This window comes from Dendronephthya gigantea, unplaced genomic scaffold (assembly GCF_004324835.1).
Source record: "Dendronephthya gigantea isolate DGI-Jeju-01 unplaced genomic scaffold, DenGig_1.0 000092F, whole genome shotgun sequence".
Classification (NCBI taxonomy): domain Eukaryota; kingdom Metazoa; phylum Cnidaria; class Anthozoa; order Malacalcyonacea; family Nephtheidae; genus Dendronephthya; species Dendronephthya gigantea.
In genome coordinates this window covers 19,715-41,164 of record NW_021163102.1, presented here as the reverse complement: position 1 = coordinate 41,164, position 21,450 = coordinate 19,715, and the positions used below count along the sequence as shown (strand labels likewise).

Below are 21,450 nucleotides of genomic sequence, written 5' to 3'. Positions count from 1 at the left end.
GAAGCCGACCGATAGCAACATGCATGCATAATATTAACAATTTTCTTTGTTCATCGACACCGATACTTCATACTAAAGCTCCCGCTCGTAAACGAAGGTTCAAACATCATATAAACCGAAAAACTGAAAAAATTCAGTTCGGACTCCATCCATCGTGTTCTAGCGGCTTGTTGCAAAGATGGCAAGAAAATTTCGGCGTATTTTATTTGAGATTGCTCTTGTAATATCGATCTCAAGTGTATTGTCGAAACGTGTTCAGGTCTACAGATTTTCTAGAAGAGATATTTTCAATAATCCAGAATATTCTTCTCATACAGAATGTGGTACGACGACATGCACAAAATACCAGGCAAAGTGTTTGGAAGACGGAAATTGTTGTTTCTGTCGCTGTAATTCTAAGTTTTCGACGTATAACATTTCCCGGGAAGAATGTGTATTGGATGAAACAATATTGTCAGCCGGTAATTATTTGATTGACATTTTAGACTATATTTCATTTTCGCATCTGGATGCACTGACGTATAGCTAGTTTATTCACAGCCTGGTACAGGCCTGGTAAATCGTTTAAAAAAAGGATAGCCCATGCAGAATATGAGGTCGACACGCAGTCTACCATACTGGCGTTCTAGATACTAAAAGTTTAGTCCGGCTTTTTAGATCTGTTCACTGTTCACTGTATGAAGTGGGCTTTGATGGTCAGTTGACACGATCCAACTTTGTCGGATCCAGTTTGCGTCTGACGTATAAAACTATACTGCATTGGATTGATTTGCTACCATACATATATATATTGCATTAACATATGCACTGCAAGCTAACAGGCTTTAAAACAGCCATCACAGGTGAATTGCATGCATCGGACAAAATTGAAATCGTGAACGGATACTTCAAAGATAAGAGCAATTTACCAATAAAATATTCTTTAGTGAAATCCCTTATTTATCATTATCATCTCAGTAAAATCCCTTATTTATCATTTACCATTGGTAGAACCGTACAACTATTTTAACTTTTTTACGATCATAGACAGCGCCTTTCGTTTCGTTTGCGAGGATGAAATTCACAATAGCATACCAATGAGAACACTAGGTGCACCGAAAACCTTGGGCATTATTGTATCAAACAATGGCAGAAATTCAAAATTAAAGAAATGCCGGTTTTTAAAAAAGGAGTCATATTACTGGTCTGATAAACCGCCTGGAGCCTGGAAACCACTAATGGAGACACCCAACGACGAGATGTTTGAAATACGAGCAACAAAGAAGAACCTATCCCTAAAGGTTAACCTAAGTATCATTTTTAGTAGTCAAAATTTAGTCTCAGTAAAATACGGTAACAGCAAATATGGCGGACAAAGAGGCCGCATGCTCCGCAACATAGCTGCTGACCCTAGTATATTACTATGGCATTTTCGGGTACATCTATCAGGCCAGCACTATTAGCTAATAATTCGTCATTCAAATTAATAATTATGTATATTAATTCACATATACATAGTGGGTTTATAAAAATTCTACGAAAAGTTCGTGGTTTCATGGCCGTCTTTTCCGCCTCGGTATTCAATGCAGAGAAATGACGTCGACCATTATTTTCAAGTCAAGAAAAGACTGTAAGTACGGCCACAATGTATATTTTTTATATATGTAATATAAGTTCACGTAAACTATTCACTGTAGAAAAGTACCCACTAAAATTGATATTTCAGCGAATTGGATGCTTTGCATCTCTTTTGTTTTCCTTTAGACAACGAAGAATACTTTATTGGGTGTTTAAGTCCAAACAAAGAAGCAACCACACCAATAGTAACGTTCAACAGCAGTGGAATGACACCAAGAAAATGCAAAATGTTTTGTCAAGAGCATGGACATTCTGTGGCATTGTTAAAGCATGGAGCACAATGTTTTTGCTCAGAATATAGCCACATTGTATCTTGGGAAGAAAACAAGTCTTCCTGTTCAATTCCATGCACTGGGGAAGAACAAATGTTCTGCGGTGGCAAAGAAACATACTCTTCCTATCGAATCGTACCAGGTAATTTTTGTTCTTTGCATGTTTCCGTTGCCGTTTCTTTTGCCGTTTGTGTGTTGTTCACGTCATTGCCGTATTTATATGCTAGCTTTAAGTTGTTGCAGTTGGCGGTTTTTCAGGGCAGTCGACATGACCTCGATATGCTCGCTGCTGTTATTTCTGCTGATTTCGCTAATGCTTCTGTCTTTATAATTATTAAATATTTTGTTTTTGTTAAATACTGTTGTCGTTGCCGTTGCTATTCGGATGCTGTTAATGAGTTGTTGTTGTTGTTGCATGTCGATAAAAAAAGATTAATAAACAAGACGACATTCAAGGGGATATTAATCATTAAATAGTAATTTATCTAAACCTTTGTGGATTAATTAAACCGTGTATCAAGTAGGTGTCTATAGCTCACTTAACCATTTTTTCTCGTTGCACCATATAGTCCGCTTTAACGATACGAGTTCGAAGGTGAGGACTGAATTTTATGGTTTAAATATATACTTGCATATTTGAATTACACGTTGTCTCTATACCATTCTATTCTGAATTCCTAGATATCGGTGCCTATTCAAAACGCAACATTGCACACTAACATGACAATATCAACGCCTACCTTCATCTCAAAGACTCGAGAAACAAATGATTACATCTTACCTCATGCATCAGTCCCATCTCAGCGTTTAACCACTTCAACATCTGGTTCAAAGCGTGGCTCTAAAAAAAAAGACAAAAAACATAGCAACCATTTAATCCCACTGTATATTTTCATCGGTCTGATGTGTATTCTGTGTGCTTTGACCGTCAGCATTTGCGTTTGGCTAAAGAAAAAAAAATTCACGAAAAAAAAATCCACGAAATGTTTTAACTCGTCTGTAGGACTTTCAAGTGAGTAATTTACTAGTCAAACTGCTTTCTACTATTATGTTTTTCATGCCTGGGTGTAGTAAGCACGGAAACAATAGATTTGTAATTTTTTGTCACAAAGTATTAATACTAAATAGAATAAATTCAGTATTCAATATAACTTCACCCCAGGCAAAAATTGTTCTCATCAATAGCTATTATATCAGTGAAGCCATTAGCCATAACAAGTTCAAGTTGTAACAACATAATTGTGTATTTTTCATTTCAATCTGCAACAAGGGTGATTTATTATCCATGACTGATTTATTATACCAGAATCATATATATAGTATATGCCCCATGCAGTATATGCATTTCTTTCTTTCCAGACAGGAATTGACTGTAGCGAAAAATACTAAGCAGCATGATTATAGCAACCGTATGAATTAACGGTATAACTAAACTTTTGTATTTAATGTTCCTTAAACAGACCTTAACAACCTTGCCTGGCAGACGGACGCGGAAACGTCAGGTGCGAATGAATCTGGTCGGCAGATCATCATCGATTATAGGCGAAAGAGCCGAAAAGAAAGACCCCCTTCACTACCATCCATAAAAGACACATCATATTCCCTACAAACTCCAACTATCAATACAGAATCCCTCGTTATCCCTATTAAAACACGGTCAACTTCATCCATGAACCGAAACGCCACTAGAGCCCCTGTAACATTGGTATCCATCGCCGAAGAACCGAGCAAAACATTGAAAATGGATAGTGGAATCTATGCCGAGATACCGATGACAAGTTTTAATCATTCTTTGAAGGAATGTCAACCAGAAAATGAGCCCAATGCCAACACTGACGCAGTTCATAACAGAATGAATTCATCAGGAAATGAAACATACGACTGCACTGTCGATAACTTGTTAAATCCTGAGTGTCTATACATTGAAGTACTACCGTGAGAATACTGCGAGATTCAAACTGTCAGGAAATTATAGATGATTGAATAGATGTTTTAAATAAAAGATGTTTGAAGTTTGTAGAAACATAAAAACAGTAAAAAGTTAACTATGTATAGCATAATATCAATAGCTGATTTTAGACAACCAGTCGGCCGGCATCGACTTGTTTACACTGATAGTTCTTAGCTTTTAGGTTCGTTTAGATTTTGTTGACTCTGCAAGTTGTGGTTAATATTGCTAGAATATTGACCTTTTTTCTTTGCAAAGCCTTTTATAGAGTTTGTTACCAACTAACACTCATAAAATACGCCTGAAGACACGATTCCCAGCTGCGATATACAATATAAACACGTCATTAATCAACAACCCCACGCTACCCTGCCCCTTCCTGTTTGATTTGGCAGCTACACTACACAAATATGTCAACTCTCCGGTGTTCTATGGGCGGAGTGTTGGTCGTGTGTCGAGAGTGAAAACGATACACTGTAAAACCTGGTAAAACTGTAAAACACACGACAATGGTTGAGACGCACCTGAAATGCACCCGGACCCGCAACTGCACCTGAACCCGACACCTAGTTTCTGACCCGACCGTCTCTCCTCGTGTTCCTTAATTTTCGGCGTTAAATATTTGATGAAAATGACACGCATGGACAGAAAGTAATAAAACGTCCAAGAACAACTACGTGAAATCGCTTACGAAATCGCCTTTTATGTAACGAAATTTCATTGTTAATTTTTTCAAATGTATTTGAAAATTGAAAATAAATATGAAAACTCTCAATGGGAAACTGCTTATTATTGTTTGTATATTTTCTCGAAAAATACCGAGAAATCAGTGGCGTAGCCAGCCACGACAATTTTGTCCCAGTGGTATGCTAATATTTTGGTGTTCATTGACTGTGAAAACAAATTTCTAATGAAATAAATAATGTGATAATAACGTAAAATTTGCACAGTTGGACTAAATCGTCAGGCTGGCTACGCCACTGAGAAGTCGAAACAATCAACTTTCTATATTAGTTTCTGGCATTCTGGGCCACGATTATCAGTTTGCCAGCAAAATAAACTGTTCTTTGTTCGTTATGCATTTTTACCACTTCAATAAAATGTAACACGTGGTAATCATGGTAATCATAAAGCCTAATACCTGGGGCCAGAAGTATCATGACTATCATCAAAATTCAGAAACTCATTAAACAATTTAACTCACGATCCACGACTTCTTATCCACGGCCCACGACACACGCTAATGGATATAATATTATGTAAATATAGTATTCACTTCCGCGACTATATAAGTCAGATGGATATGCTGAGAATAAAACAGCAGTCGTGATCGTGCTGATATGAGAATATTCTAAAATTCCGTCAGACAGATTCAGATTGTATTCCGTCACACAGATTCCAGATGTTGACTGGTCGCCTTTAATGGTTCGGCAGTATAGCGAAATACGCAGAGGTTCATTTGTGCGCTGTTTGTGTCCGCTACAGTCAATTTAATATGTATGAATGCGTATGGTTTGCGTGTATAATACGAATGTGCCTGTGGTTCGCTGTTCTTGCTAATAGTAGTACCGTCGCAGTTCCAAAGAAACTCAGCATTGATCTTCGGGAATGGAAAAGCGAATGTGAGTAAATTTATAATAATAGGCTTTTTATAATAGTCAAGTGAACTAGTTCTTTGTATGTCGTAATGCGGGTTGAATTCAATTAACTGTTTGAGCACTTTAAATATTTTGATGTGATATCACTATTTGCAACTGATATTACGTTGTATCACAAAATATCCTGCAGAGCATAACTAATTCGCCAATTAATTAACTAATTTACGCATTTAGGGTGCAGCTATGTACGTATAACGCAAACTTTTAATTGCTGAACCAATCACTTTTATAGAAATTGAAACAGAAGATTTTCACTACATTGTCGCAAAAGCAAACTGAAACATATGTATAGTGCTTTGTTTTCTGTTAATATCAGTATATTGTGTATTATACTGGTTAGTGGTTACGTAATCGTGTATTTGGTCATAATTAATTAAATGCTAAATCACTTTGAACGCAGGCTCAGCCAATGTTATTTTTTATAATGTAGTTTAAAATAACCTTTAGTGTGTCGAACTCACTGTATGGGTAAGTGGTCGAACTGGCGTTTTATCAGTAACACAATTTTGCTTTTCTTACAACGGTAATTAATCGCCATTTTAGGAGTACTGCATTTTTTGTCTGGATACGTCATAGGGGATTTTTATTCAGTGCAATATGTCACGCACAGCGTTCTTGACTTCTTGTGAAACGTGCTGTCATTCTCATGCATCGACTCCACGCCAAATATATATACTAAAATCTAAATATCTAGTATAGCCATAGGTCAGTGGGCTTATCCACTGTTCCGCTTGGAAATCCGCCTCAAAATCAGTTTTTCAAAAAGCATATTTTCTGCACAAAGTGAATTCAGTCTATTGTTATTTGTGTTCCAAATGGTTGCTGTTGTCGTTGAGAGTATATAGATGTATATAAAGCTATTCTATACACATATAACAATATTTCCAACGTTTTACAAAAAACTGTTTTGATCTATTTTGCATTTTTTTTGCCTCAGGTAATTGCTCGTGTTCAACTGAAATATCAAATTGTACAATAAACGAAGCCTATTCCATGAGGGGCAATCTTTGGAGGAAGCGAAACTATCCGCCAGAGTTGCTGCCAAAATCATCGCGGTTTTTATCCGTAAGTTTAGTTACAGTACATAGTTTATCAGTTATAATCTATATGACTATATATGGTTGCTCGTTGCCGCTAGTGAGAAACGTCAGGTTAAAGGTTACTGGTGATAGAGGAACTTTGTGAGGAGTGAAAAACGCGGGGGTTCACGCCCTTCCCTTTTATGGCTTATTGGGTTTTTAAAGCACAAACTTCGTAATCGTGTTGTTTTCGCCCTCATCGGATGCATAAAGGCATAAACTAACAGCACATCCAGATAATTAGTATTGGCAACCATTTTTATATTGTCAATCAACCAATATAAAAGGAAAATGTTAATTCCGTCTGAAGGATATTCCTTGTTTATTTCTTTCCGATGATGGCCTTTGCTTTGGAGTACGGTTTCTTAACTCAACATGTAACGATTAGAACCGTTTTTATTTCCTATACACCGCGGTGAATCAGACGGAAATGTGTGATCAATTTGTTTCTTTCCTGTTAGGCCTGTTTTCCACATCAACTGTATCGTAACGTAACGTAGCGTATTTCTTTGTTTCCGAAGTATTCGACTTGAACTGATGACTTTAAAACAATGAAATACGCTACGTTTCGCTACGATACGGTTGAAGTGGAAAACGGCCTTTAAACTAGGAAAAGTTCCCTTTTGAACACCCTCCCGAGTGTCTTCGTTGATTTGCAAATTTTTAGTTTTGCGCTTTTCAAGTTTACCCTTCATAGTTGGAGGAATAATGATGAATAGCAGTTCTGACGGTACTCAGGGTAACATTCGCATAAACCGCCTAACTGACAGTAGCATTGCTTTGAAACCAATAAGGTGTCGGGGACTTAAAGCGTTCAGATATCGTGCAGGGAAGGCCACTATCGGGCATCTTTAAATCAGACATTCCGCATTCTTGAAAATCTTGTCGCGTTTCGAAGTATAGCTGCAGTGAATACTGAATTTACAATTTCGACTTCGAGCACCTAATGTAGACCTGTAAACCTACCATCTACCTTAATATTTTTATTTAGGCTATATTATTTCACCTGGGTACAACCTGGTAAATACGAGTTGTAGACGAAATACATTATCAATAATCCATAGATTCTAAATTTGTATTTCCTTTACCATATAGTGTGAACCAAACCCAGACAAATTTCGATACTTCTTATTCAACCTCAGCTGCAAAGGAGAACGTGCGTACGTTATATATAAACGGAGTGAGCTCAGTAAGTGATTAACATGCACCATTTTCTTATCCATTGCATTATATGGAGTTCATTTACCACGCATGCATAAGCCACCACCTATAACTGCTGCATCTTAAAAGTTAGCACCATTTTGCTCACATGCCTCCTAACCATTTCTAAAAAGGCCCAGGGTTGTCTGGATACTAAAATAAGAAATCAGCTGAATGAGACTAGTCCTTAGTCCTCTTTTACACAGTTTTGCTTTTAGCAACGGCATTTAACGCCTTCGGCAACGAACTGGGAGGAAGCAAACAATCCACAAAATGACTAGGTTGCGCGCAACAAGGCCTATAATGTGGTCTGCAGTTGCACTTATAGGCTTAACAGTTAACACAAGCCCAAGAAATAACTTGTTCGATATCTTTTTCTAGTCAACATACAACTTTTATCTACATCACGTCCATCAAAAAAAGTGAGAATAAAAAAAGCATTTTGAAAAATAAAATTACAATTCACGTCTTTTAACGACATTCTACTTGTTCTTGGCATCGAAATATTTATTTAGACTATTCTTCAAAAATTTAGGAAAGAGGGACTAATCGCAATCCTCCGAACAAATTAGCTATTGGTCTGTCCGTTGGTTTTGCTTTATTGGTAACTATTATCGTTTGTTGGACATGGATTCATTGTCGAAGAAGAAAAGCGAAAGAGTAAGTGTATCTGGAACTGAGTGAATTTAAGTGATTAAGACAAGTGAAAGGCGGAAACAACAAATGTTTTATAATTAAAACATTTATATCAACTTCTTCACATCCATTTGAATTGTCTTGACATTTCTCATACTCTCATGAGGAATTTGAATAATTATGAAAATTGTACTTTTTGCTGTAGAAAATCTGATAGGAAGAATCAACATCCAGAACATGGATATATTGACGGTGAGTATCGTCTGCGTAGATTTGATAAAGAAAATACACGAAAGCATTCATGCATGACATCATATGATCTTAAAGCTTGAGTGACCATTGCAATTGTTGGGGGATTTTAAACAAAAAATGCGGTTGCTCTTTGCAGAGGAAGAGGACAGTGTCCCGTACCGTATCGTGGATCTTCAGACAAATATTTCCACTGACGCCTCGGGTTATACCTTCCTTGAAGCAAAAAAGGACGAAGAGCAGCCTTACATGAAGTTAAAACCAAACTGTAGCAGAATTCATAATGAGGTATTGACAATGATGAAATAATTTTTAGGGGCTGTTCACACAGATGTATTGAAAAAAGTCTTTTTTAAACAGCCTCACTGTATATATGCTTAGTTAGGATGATAACACGACTACCAGGATCGTGTTATTTACTCATTTCAATACCTCAAAGTCCGTTGTTTCGTTAAATCTCGGTAACTGGGCTCATGTGAACAGCCCCTTAGTGTATATTCGAGAGCATTTTTCATATAGCAAAAAATCTCTGACTGATCTACTGAAATAACGACCAACAAACATTGGCATCTTCATATAGGAGGGCGATATGGGAGAAACAGAAAATGGGAACCATTCCTTCGAAGGTAATGTTAGGATTATATATTGTAGTATAATGCTTAAGGCGAGATTAAAATCAATTCGAGGCACGATAAACATCCATCAACGAAACTACCTCGTTGCGCCAGGGAGAGGACTCTTTTAAATGCAAGACGAGAGGCCTCAAGTCCCTTGTTAAATAACATAGCGAACGAAAGAATATATGGATATTACCCACCCTGCCCCAAATTAGGCGTTTAGCTTCGCCTTTGCATTCCATGCGAGGTAATTAATATGTGGTAATATATGTGGTGATATGTGGTGATATGTGGTGATATGTGGTGATATGTGGTGATATGTAGTGATATGTAGTGAAATGTGGTGAAATGTGGTGATATGCATTCCGATACTCCATTTCAGAAATCGCTGATGAACCTGTGTACTTTATGTTAGAAGGAAAAGGAAAGTCATCAAAAACGTGAAAACCTATGTGACACGAAACTTCAACGATATATATACAACATAGGTTTTTGAAATTGTGTGATATATTTATAAAATTAGGGAGATTTAGTTTATTTAAATACAATAAAAGAAAGGGCACTAAACGTCAAATGTAAAAATTCATTTCCCAGTATGCGAATGAAACAAAAAGTATTACTCATTAATCTAATAAAACCAGGGAGCAGTGTGAAGTGTTTTGTCCATTTTAGGTAGTTGATGGTAAGTTCATGAACCTAATATTATTACAATCCATCCTTAGTGGTAGCATTCTAACCAAATTCACATAAGTTTCATAAAAGATGATGAAAAGAACTAGCTAGTCACGAAATGAACAAGGCAACGCAGTTTTACGCAGTTTAGCAGGGATTTTTTCCTCAAAGTCAGAGTATTTAAATATTGTGAACCACGCTTTTACGGAAATGACTCAGTGGGTGTACATGGCGAAAATGGCGCCGTACGAACCGGAGGTCACTGAGAGAACAGCCCCCTTAATTTACAGTGATGAAAAAAAAAATGCCCCAAAGAACCTCACTAAAGCCTTATCCCCGCCCCTCCACCAAACTAGCTTCCACGCTCCTATATTAAAAATGTGACATTAATCGGACAAACTCTAATAGGTTTAGTTTAACAATGCCACACAGCTGCACATGCTAATTTACTTAAAGACCGAATCTAGCTTATTTATATATAAACGTATTACCTATATATTCTAAATATATCAAATGTATTTTGAGAATGATGAACTTCGGTCGTTTCGATCTTCCTTCAGTGTTTTAAAGATGATGACGCGTCAGCTGGTAAAAAACAAGTCTATCGCCAGTTTGACTTCCTTCCTTCTCTTTTTATATAATTATATCGCATTCCTGTCCCGTGATAAACAATTTTTAGCATCTATGATTTATTGGTTGCGAGTCAAATGCTAACCAAATGGATAAGGAAAATCTTATGACAAATTCCTCCAGTAAAAAAAATATAAATAAAAAAATATTGGTAGTCAAAAAAATACCTTTTTTAGAAGTAAGAACCATTGAGCAGTTACTACTCACTAGACTACGAATTTGTAATCACAGAGATTACCAGTAGCAACCTGGCGATAAGCGCCCTGATTTTAAACATTTTGTATAACATGCATGGCTTTATGCGGTAACATGTTTACATTTTTCAACGGCTTACCACCAATAATCAATCTTTAAAATCTTTGTATATATTTTAACACATATTAAGTAAGTATAAAAGATAAAAATATTTTGAAATCTTTATCTTCCAGTATTGCTTTGACATGAGATTAAGAAGCCCGATGAGATTAATTTTGATAGGTGAAAATCGCAAGTACAATTTATTAAGGTGATTATGCATGCAACGCATGTGTGTGAACTGCGAATCGTATATGGTAGACTATGAGATTATCGTTATCTTTATTAGTAATAACATTATGGTTGTGTTGTACTATTATATGAAACAATGTATTCCATTTATCAATATCAATAATTTCGTTTCAATAAAGCTTGTTATAATTCCTCGTCGCGATGGCGTCGATAATGTAACGTGATACCGTGGATCACTCCTTGGAACTTAAAAGTCTAGTATTTCACCATTTCTAGAGTGAGTAGAAGCGACGGTTGGATCGAGATCAATCAATTTAAAACCGCAAGATTAATACATAGACAACACCCGGGTCAATAATGATAATGACGATGCATGGACGACACTGTACATCTTATCACAAGTGGCAATGACTGAAGACCACCAACTGAGGTTTTAGTGGTTTTCACTTAACCTGTGACTTATTAAAATAAAAACCCATCTATCTGCTTGATAGGGTCTCATTCAGAGCAAGATAAAATTGGCTATAAAACATTTTGCCGATATGGAAGATGGCCTTGAAGAACTATTTTCATATATTATTCTATATATTTACCCCGCCTCAACTCCCTCCCCTTCTTTCGATGTTGCAACTTAATCAACCAAAGTGAACCGACATCGTTTTGTCATGTCATATTCTGTGTGGAATTAGCCATAATCCGGCTCGGGTTGCAAGCAGGCTAGTTTGGAATGAACAATGATTAAATAAGCTAGCCAGCAAAGAGAGGCACATAATGGTATGAAATGTAGGTATACTGCACAGTCTGCACTATCCATCTTATGTATCAGTCTACTGCCTGGTATCATTTATTACTACGGGTAACTGAAATTCATCCACTTTTATATAATTCTTCGAAAGCATGAGTGAGATTAAATTTTCATTAGAAGAATAGTTGATCAATACTTCATTCATTTCCTCAGAACTTTCAGTTTTTAATTTTCAAGTGTCTTAACGTCATTCCTGACTGTTTACTCGAGCACTGTCAGACTGAACGCGAAGTCGTTACAGCAACTTATCTTAATCTGCTTGTGCAATGAGCTCGTAAAAATACAAACAATTTTGTTTGTGATCAGCTAGTCTAATAAACAGGGAATTTACAGGAGTTTCAGCCTTTCAGCCTTTCAGTTTCAGGCAGCTGGAACAAAGTTTCCAGACGTGTCCTTTTTCTAGTCAACTATAACTCCGTCTTCTCACACTCTGCGTATGGAGTTCAAGACCCGTGGACTATTGAAGGTCTATCTGAAGACTGAATTGCAATATAAAACATATTGATTGTCTCACATTCTCCACAATGGCTTCTTAAAGGTTCAGTTAATCCATTCGCGTGGTAAACAAATCAGATCACCATTGTAAAGAAAGCTTTTCTCTCTCAGCTACTAAAGAAAAGGTAATAAAACATGACCGCACTGGAACGTAGGAATTCACAGGAAGCTCTGTCTTAATCAATAGGATTACCGAGCAATCGACAGAAAAACCTAAGGGCCTGATAAGTTTCACAATTTATTTAATTGATTTAGAATAGCCTTTAGGGAGCAGACACTGAGACACCATGCAAGATCCAGTTACCCTTGCAGCTTTGTTTATACCTTCACGAAGTAATAAGGGTAATGTCGGAGTTTGCCGACTTACCCCACCCGCGGTGTTTTAGTATAGCAATGAAGTGTTGATTGAATTCATTATTTCATTTCCTATGTGAATGATAAACCTTCACCTCGCCCTTGTAAATATTCGACATTAAACAGAATATTAGATGGACGTTGGTATAATAGTTCAGTATACTCCGCAACTGAGCGTATCGAAACAAGCTACCCCGACCAAGTTCAACTCTACGAGGAATCCACACTACACAAAGTGTGAATATTGTAGACAGATTACTCAAGCATTATATAAAGCGCATCAGGAAAATAATCGTCCAATCTGACAGTTCTGACTGAAACTGTTGTCTGGATTCATCAATTACTCGATACAACCGACATCAAAGAAAAACATCAACCTCATTCAGCCAGGTAGCTACAAATTTCTGATACACAGGAGAATCAGTACACTCTAGGTTACTTGAGTATATAAAGACATATTATATGATATATTTACCCAAACATTCGATTGCATCAACGATGAACTGCATGTATTCATCAAGATATTTACGTCGTGTGGTTAAATGTTTATTTGTCTTGGTGACTCTCCTTTGTTTGTTCGAGTACGCTCATTGTGCTAATGTCGAATATGTATGTCGAATGCAAGACGGAGATCAATTCGCGAACCCTTTTCACGCGAACGGAGGCAAGGATTGCGCAAACACGAATGCTACTTGCGTCAAATCGTGGACGCACGACTGCAGTGGATGTAAATGTAATTCAGGCACAGAAACATATCGTGCTGATATTATGAACTGCGTCTCGACGAAAGTGCTGGCTGATTTCACAGGTGAGCATACTAAATTTTAGAGAGTAAGACTGACCATATGAGATGTGTATATATATATGAACATGGCACACCTGACGATGCACAATATTTCTCATACCCTTTTGTAACATTGACATTAATTAAAAAATCCAGGGAGAATGCCTGAGCACACGGATACCCAACGATATCGTGATTAATATACCCCGACACGTTTCTACGGATACATGTTAAAATACTTCACAAATAGTGCGCGAAATATTGGATAGTAACCTAATTTGGAGTTTGCATGATTGATATTTTCCCACTGTATCAGACCATCACTATAGGTGCTTGTTTTATTTTAATTCAGTTGTTATTCGGCCTTATTAATCGCTATATTCTGTTAATTTTCACATTTTTTGAAGAGAAAGGACATTTGTTTACGCATTAAAAAACAATTCTCACGAGTCACGACAAGTTTTCAAAGGTCATAAATTGGATCAAGTTTATTTTAATTATTCTGGGAAGAGAAAAAAGTATTCCGTTTAAAAAGATTTGAGCCTTGAGGTTGCATAGTTTTCTTCAGAGATTTTGTAGGCTATGCGCCCAAACAAAATTTTATCTTACAAATAACGCCTTTGCTTGATTTGAAAACCTTGCCGAAGATAAAAAAAGTTATATACACTGTCAACAGTCTATGACAAACAACACTTAATTGAAGTTCTCATATAACCAGCAACAAATCAAAGGTTTCTTTTGAAAAAGCATTATTCTTGACATTATTCTTTGCCCCTTCATAACATGCAGTAGGGCGCATTTGTTCGAATTTTTTTGCCACTTTTATTAAGGTGTTACACTATATTGTTTTTGACAAGGCCGTTGCAGGAGTGCAAAAATTAAAAGCCACATTGTGGTGCACAATATAAAAACATATTAGTTTGAACGGATTTCCGATGCCGCCTGATCAATCCATAGATAATATGAATATGATTTACGCTACCGGCCATGTTCAACCCGTATTACAGTCAACAATATAACAACTTAAAATATCGTTCACAAAAATGACAAAATGCCATTTCTATCCCCACATATAATGTGCATATAATTTTAATTTATATATTAAATTGTTACATTCTTTGCAATTATTGTCACAATTTAACTTCAATAAAAAACAATGCTGACTCTTCTGATATTATAAAGAAATCCCCCACGCTGACATAATTTTAGAAATGACGGAGCTTCCTTGTTTACGAGAATGTTAATGACATTAGGAATTTTTCATCCTTCTTTAAGAAAAATATTGGCCTCCAGAACTAATGCGTTAAACCGGTCTCCGTAACGTAATGGAGTTCCTGTCCCACTCAATGTTTGGTTGAGCCTGAAGGATACCGCTTAAAAACTGCGTGATTGATTATTTTTAAAAACAAAGAACACACTTACACACCCACACAAAATCCTGGTATCATGCACTATCAAGTATGAATCAACCAAATGGTTTTGTTGAGATTTAATTTTTGAGATAACAAAGCGCATTTTGACAAGATCTGCATGCTGCGGGTGATTCAAACCGAACTGATATTGCAGCCAGGATCAAAATTGCTGTGTAATCGCTATTCATTAGGCTTTGTTTACAACTTTACACAGTGGTTTACAGGATCCCGCTTTGCCAGATTCACCTGAGTGTGAATTTTTCAGTATTGAAATATTATGATTCTGGTGTTGTAGACAAAAGCATGTGTTTGTTTGGTTCATTTGACGAGCATCAATGAATTTGGCCTTCTTCGTTAATCTGATAGAACAGAAACGCAGAAAACAATAGGGGAAAACGGCGTTTCAAGACAGTATTTGTACTCCAGTGCCATGCGAGCAAATTAGGAATGCCTAATTTTTAATATCGCGTTACCTTCTCTGTGGCGTCTGTGCCTAGTTTATACGTCGCATTATGCGACCAAAATTTTAGTCGGCAGACTGCAATCGGAATATATCAGAACAGCGCATCGTGTGCGCCTGGCTTATTAGAACAATACTCAATGCCAATGGTGTCAGTCTGTCAGATGACATATAGTGGCTCCTTATGGATGCTCCTGTTTGCCCGTGTTTATGGACTAACGATTTATTAAACAATTTGTAAGCAGCAGAATCTTTTTTCCAAAGTTCGTCCTAGCAAATAATCCGTACAAATAGAGCCAAAGTTGATGCGATATTTCACCCGGAGCCCGAGGTGTTGAATAATTCGTCAGGCTTTGTTTGAATATTTAACACGTGCAAGGGCAAAATTGACTTATTATTAGTGCAACTGAAACCTAAAATGGCAGGCTTTTTGTAGGATATTTATATATTGTAGACAAATTAAATGAGGCTGCCTTGCATTAGTCAACACGTATAGGTATTAAACACGTTTGTACATCATCAGATTTCATTCAAATATGCACAACACATATAAACACGTAAAAACAGATATAAACAATCTAACCATACTGTACGCAAATATACTCACACATTACTGGATACCGTTGATTTCTGCTGTGTTCCGAAGGAATACTGGAATAGCTTTTAAATTCAATGATACAATCATATAAGTGATATAACTGTAGTGCATGTTATAACAAGCACGTTCGATTGCCAGTTAATTTCATGATTTTCATCCATTTTACTTTTCAAATATGATATTGAACCACGATTGGTAGAATAAGATCACGTGAATAAATCATGTTGTATAGACCCCCTCCCATAGCCAAATGTTTTTCCGCTGAGAATAGTATGCGTAAAAATCATCAGCAAGTGTGCATGTAATTAACTGTCAAATAGATTTTGTATTTAAAAAAATTGCTCATAAGTCATAACATCGCATCAGTCAGCCAAAGGCTGGGTCCGCCCGTCCGGTATTCACCCAGGACCCTCCTTGGGCGAGGAATTCATATTTTTTTTGTTCCATGCATACTGTTAAAACTAAATCATTCAAAAGAAATCAGCCAGGTATAAGACGAGTATGCATGAATATGTACACAAATGACGAATTTAATTAAATGGCTCTTTTTATTATATTTTCCAAAATGGCCCTATTCTCGAACGGGAATAATAGAGGGGATAATTTGTGATGTCATAGGGTACGGTCAGAAACGCCGCAGAAACTAGACGATGAATTAGGGGGTTGGTTTATGTATTAGTTCTGTTCCCGTCTCGGCCGTCTGTTTTTTTCGTCCGATTTCTATATACGGTATGTGATTTGTTTAATATGTCCATGCAACTCTTCTCATAGACAATGATTATCATCGCTTCTCACGAAGTTAAAAAAACTCTCTAAAGACTGAACTCTGTCTCATGAAAACTATTCTAAAACAAGACCGGAACGGCAGAAAAGTCTCCATTGTGTTTAACTATATTTCAGCAAAGCCGCTCGATCTGTGAGTGAAATACATTCTAAAAGACAAACCCAAATCAGCCCGGATTGCGGATGATACCCCCTAGAACGGCCTCTGGATAAAGATTCAGTGAATGTAGCCTCTTCCGCAGGCATTTCTTATCTACAGTGAATGTGTTATACATACATATTTGCTCCAATCACCTCGCCATCGTTTAACAATCAATTCTCGTGCTTATATAATTTAGGCTGTGGTGGCAAGGGCATAAGGGACGATGATCCACAGCTCACAGATAAAACACTTCCGACGTTAGATTTCACGAAAAGTGGAACTAAAAATATTCGTGGCCTTTTACGCATCCATCATGGTATACCGGTTAATGATATAACGTGTAAAATCAAGAACAATACAAGTTTCCTTAGCGATGATGGCAACTGGATAGCACTACCTAACATGAGTAATATACTGACTATTACGCCAAACGAGGGACGTGACACCGATCCAGCTCACCTCACAATGGAAGTAAGAAAATTTTACATTGTCGTTGCCTTGCGTTTTCAACAGTCACACTGAATTACTAAGCAAATTATTTTGTCATACCTTTTGCTTTTCTTTCTAACAAGCAAAGAAATGATGCAGAAATAATCAGTAACCTGGTAAAAATAACACAGACAACTATATTTTCACTTCCTGCCCACTAATTTTTTATATCTTCGCATGCTCATTTGCAGTGGGAAGAAGTTAACGGTTTCCTGTCTGGACTTTTATTGAAGCTACAAATTTCTTGCCACACGAAAACAGACCCCCCTGAAAATGGCTGCTTTGTATTTAAAATTAAAGATTGTAAAAATTATGGTAAGTGGATATTTCTCTCTGGTACTCTCTCATCTTTTGGTATACACTTCTAACGAACCATCTGCAATGTCGAGATGAAATCCACAAAGCTATTATATGCTCTAAGCTATCATCACCTTGATTTAAATTTGAACATGTTTCCAAACGTTGGTATAGTCGAAATGTAAGTTATGGAGGTTAATTGTCTAAAGGTTATCTCTTTTTTTTTGAGAAAGAGCTTTCCCAAATCATTGTTCTAGTTAAACACTTTCAGTTAAGACAAATACAAAGGGTAGTGTGGTGCCCCGTATTCGTTCCTACCCTTCCTTCCCAGTTTTTGGTCCGTGCACTGATGACAAGGCGTTTTAATTAAACATAATAAAACTGTTCCCCGAAAGCCAAACGTAATTCTGTTAATCGCTTTTTAAGATCTTTCTTCAAAGATGATTTCAAGCACAAAAGCACTCACAATTCATACAACAAAAGAAGTTAATAGGGAAACTACTGAATCAGAGGTACTGTTAACCTTGTCTTTGTGAGTGTATTTGTCCTGCCCCAGCACTCAAAAAAAAATGTCCTAATTCTGAAATTTTGTAGAAACCACCCACAATGGTCTCAACGACAGTCGTCAATAGCACGAAGGAGAGCGTAGTTAATAAGAACTACACGTACAGTGTTTCAATGCCTGTGATCATCGGTATTTCTGCTGGTGTTGGCCTGGTCATCTTGCTCATCATTATCTTGGCTGTATGCTTTGTTCGTCACAGAATCAGGTACGCGCGTACATTGCTGTTCAACTCGAGAACTCTTAGGTCGAAGAAACTCCTGGTCCTGGCCTGGTAGCCTCGTTTTAGTGTTACGGCTTATTTTACATTTATTTGTCAGGTTAAAAATTCTTTTTCATGCATGTGTTGATGTACGACATGATGTGTGCTCGTGCTCATGCTAAACACAGACTGTTTTCAGTTTTTAAGCTCGCCCAGACGTCACTACAAAGAAATCATGCTTTACCTATGATATTACTCTGCATTATAGGAAGCACGAGAAAGAAAAACCATCCATTGCTAACCCTGATGCTCCAATAAAAGGTGATGATTTACCATCGAACCGTTTACCCTACGGCCTGCCCTTTAAAACAATCAATTTGGAAGAAAAATTAAAGTACAAGGCACGAATATATGAGCATGTCTTTCTTTGTCCCCCAATTATCGTACTTGGTACGCCACTGAGTAGAGGTGCAAGAATACTGTGCGGCAAACAGTTTTCATCAAAACCGAGAGTGAATAAATATTTAATTATAATATTTTGTTTAGTTCATTTCACGGCAGAGACAAGATTCAGTCTAATTCAAGAAGCTGGGCCAGTGAATACTGATGATGAAGATTATACTAGTTTAAAAGAAGACAGAGAAAGTTACGAGCCTTATTATTCACTGAAAAAAGATGATGTTGATTTGGTAAGGGTCTAAGGAATACACTACACTATATGCACTCTACTACATCACACCACACCACATCACACCACATCACATCACGACGTCACATCATACCACACCATGCCCACCACATCACACAACATCACACCACTTCATACCACTTCACAACACATGCACCACACTACGCTAACCCACGTTACATTACAAAACACTACATCACGCATAGTTCTGCATGTTACATACAGTTTTCTGAGTATTCCACATGTATAAAACCTTGCTACATAATTTAAACGGGTCCTATCAAATAATTTCTCAATTTCTTTTCCAGAATGTTATTGACACAATTCTGAGGGATGCAGTCTCGATGGGTATAGATTTTAGTCCTATTCATTCCTTCTGGCTTTCAAAAGAAGGCCTGCTTATCATAATCTATTAATCTATTCTCTCAATGGAGTCATGCATGCGGCCGGTTGTTCAAAAGCCGATTAGCTTAACCCTGGATTAACTCAAATTTTTACATCAGTTTTTTTAATCGCTTGGTTATGCAGTTGAACATGTTTTCCCATAAATATTTTGTGGATAAATAGAAGTCTTATTTTGAAAAGTCTTGAAGCGAACAGCGGTGCAGAAGCATATAAACCAAAACAGCGGAGTAAAATTTAACCCAGGGTTAGCGCTAACCTAGCTTTGTTAGCCCCAGTGACCACTTGTCCAATGCCATTGATTATGCTTATTTTTACTCACGGACTTAACACAAAATAGTCTCTTATCCGTTCATTTTCCACTCGTATTCTTTACGTATTTAGAATGCATGAGTCCTTCTGCGGAGCCAAGATACAATTGCCATTTAACAAAGGATGATGCAATCGTGATAGAAAGCTCAAGACCTCGTTCACCTAAGCAACCGAATTACCACGTGCTTGAGGAACCTGGCGATGACATCGATCCTGATTACGAAGAAGTGGATGATGACGATGACATTATGACGTCACAGCGATTGCTCCCTACCAAGCCACCCCTCCCTGACCACGAATATCATCAGTTAGAGCCACCTCTGTCGAGATTACACTCTGATTGTTAACGTAGTAAATGTGCTTTCACGCCCGTTGCCTCAAAAATCTCGATCACGAAGTCGCGACGACCCTATATCCTAGTGTAGTATAGTATGGTATAGTATCTCCCATCCCTGGGGCCGGTTGTTCGAAAGGCGTTTAGTTTAACCGCGCTTTCCTTTATACGGTAAAAACGGCCAGACCGGTCCTGTTGTGTTTCAGTACAGACGGTTACTGGTATTTCAGTGTTTTAAGAAATCTGCACTCAATTATATCATTATTTACATCCGCCTACAACGAAAAAATAGTAGGAATTAAACTGTATAAGAAACTACAAAGGGGACATTATTTCCACGTTAATTTCATAATTTCTAGTAAAAAAAAATTCCGAAGAATTCCAAGGAATTAAATTTCGATTTTCATATTACATTTTGCCCACAAGTCCCATTATGGCCTTGACCTTGAAATGTCTCTTTGTTCGAGTCAGGGTGGCCAGGAAAAAAATAAAATAAGAAATTCAACATTTTTAGTGGTTTTGAGGGTAACAGTATTGATAAGAATTTTCTACCTGGTATGTATATACATCATATGGTATATATATGCAGCATATAGTCACAGATTTTATCAATACTTGGCACTTGTATACATCTTCTATATTTTGTTAGTTTCTTATGCAGACGTGGTGTCGTGTCGTCCTGATTTTTGTCCTTTAGTCAAAACTCAGAACTATATTCTGCCAAACTGAATTGAAGTAATCTGTTTCGGAATTATTTCGACTTATAACATACTAATCTATCCAATTTTAATCAATTTTATATCAATTTTAGTACTCAAATGTGCATGCGCGTGCGTGCCACATATAACTTTCTAAGCGATTATTTCCTCCAAAGACCAGAGTGCAGAGCAAGTACTCAACATTATAGTATTAGAAACCTTTAAAATAATATGTCAAATTTGGATTTATAATATAAAATTTTGGCTTACCCACCGTTTAAGCTAAACACCTTTCGAACAACCGGTCCCTAATCGCTAATAAAGGTTAGTAAGAGAATCATAGGACCCGTCTTTTATGGCTTTATTACATTCTTACTGAAAAAAAAATCTTTGCAAAAGAATTAATTGACAAATTTTAAAAATGAGTATATAAAGTATACATATCATGTAATCATGGAAAATATATTATTCAACTATATTATAAAGTATATATATATATCATTCATTAAAGCGAAGATATTTAATACTCCAAAAGCTCGTATCAAGGTAGAACGTCTTCTTTTGACACA

General features: G+C 36.9%; 3 protein-coding genes across 3 annotated transcripts; all 3 read left to right on the top strand.

Annotated features, from left to right (window-relative positions):
* The first annotated feature begins 1,572 nt into the window (after positions 1-1,572).
* On the top strand, positions 1,573-3,828 carry LOC114533483 (uncharacterized protein in LEU2 3'region-like). The gene is made up of 3 exons (XM_028555011.1): positions 1,573-1,609; positions 1,744-2,031; positions 3,350-3,828. Exons 1-3 carry the CDS (start codon positions 1,573-1,575, stop codon positions 3,826-3,828), a joined length of 804 nt encoding a protein of 267 aa, XP_028410812.1.
* A 1,540-nt stretch (positions 3,829-5,368) lies between these two features.
* On the top strand, positions 5,369-9,745 carry LOC114533482. Its single transcript, XM_028555010.1, has 9 exons — positions 5,369-5,459; positions 6,433-6,560; positions 7,670-7,763; positions 8,156-8,196; positions 8,310-8,434; positions 8,616-8,662; positions 8,799-8,947; positions 9,240-9,285; positions 9,659-9,745. The coding sequence occupies exons 1-9, from the start codon at positions 5,369-5,371 to the stop codon at positions 9,718-9,720; spliced, it is 783 nt and encodes a 260-aa protein (XP_028410811.1). The 3' UTR covers positions 9,721-9,745.
* A 3,101-nt stretch (positions 9,746-12,846) lies between these two features.
* Positions 12,847-20,451, top strand: LOC114533511. The gene is made up of 9 exons (XM_028555039.1): positions 12,847-13,526; positions 17,094-17,368; positions 17,578-17,701; positions 18,110-18,195; positions 18,278-18,453; positions 18,716-18,768; positions 18,994-19,136; positions 19,444-19,483; positions 19,922-20,451. The coding sequence occupies exons 1-9, from the start codon at positions 13,181-13,183 to the stop codon at positions 20,194-20,196; spliced, it is 1,518 nt and encodes a 505-aa protein (XP_028410840.1). The 5' UTR covers positions 12,847-13,180; the 3' UTR covers positions 20,197-20,451.
* Positions 20,452-21,450: the final 999 nt, after the last annotated feature.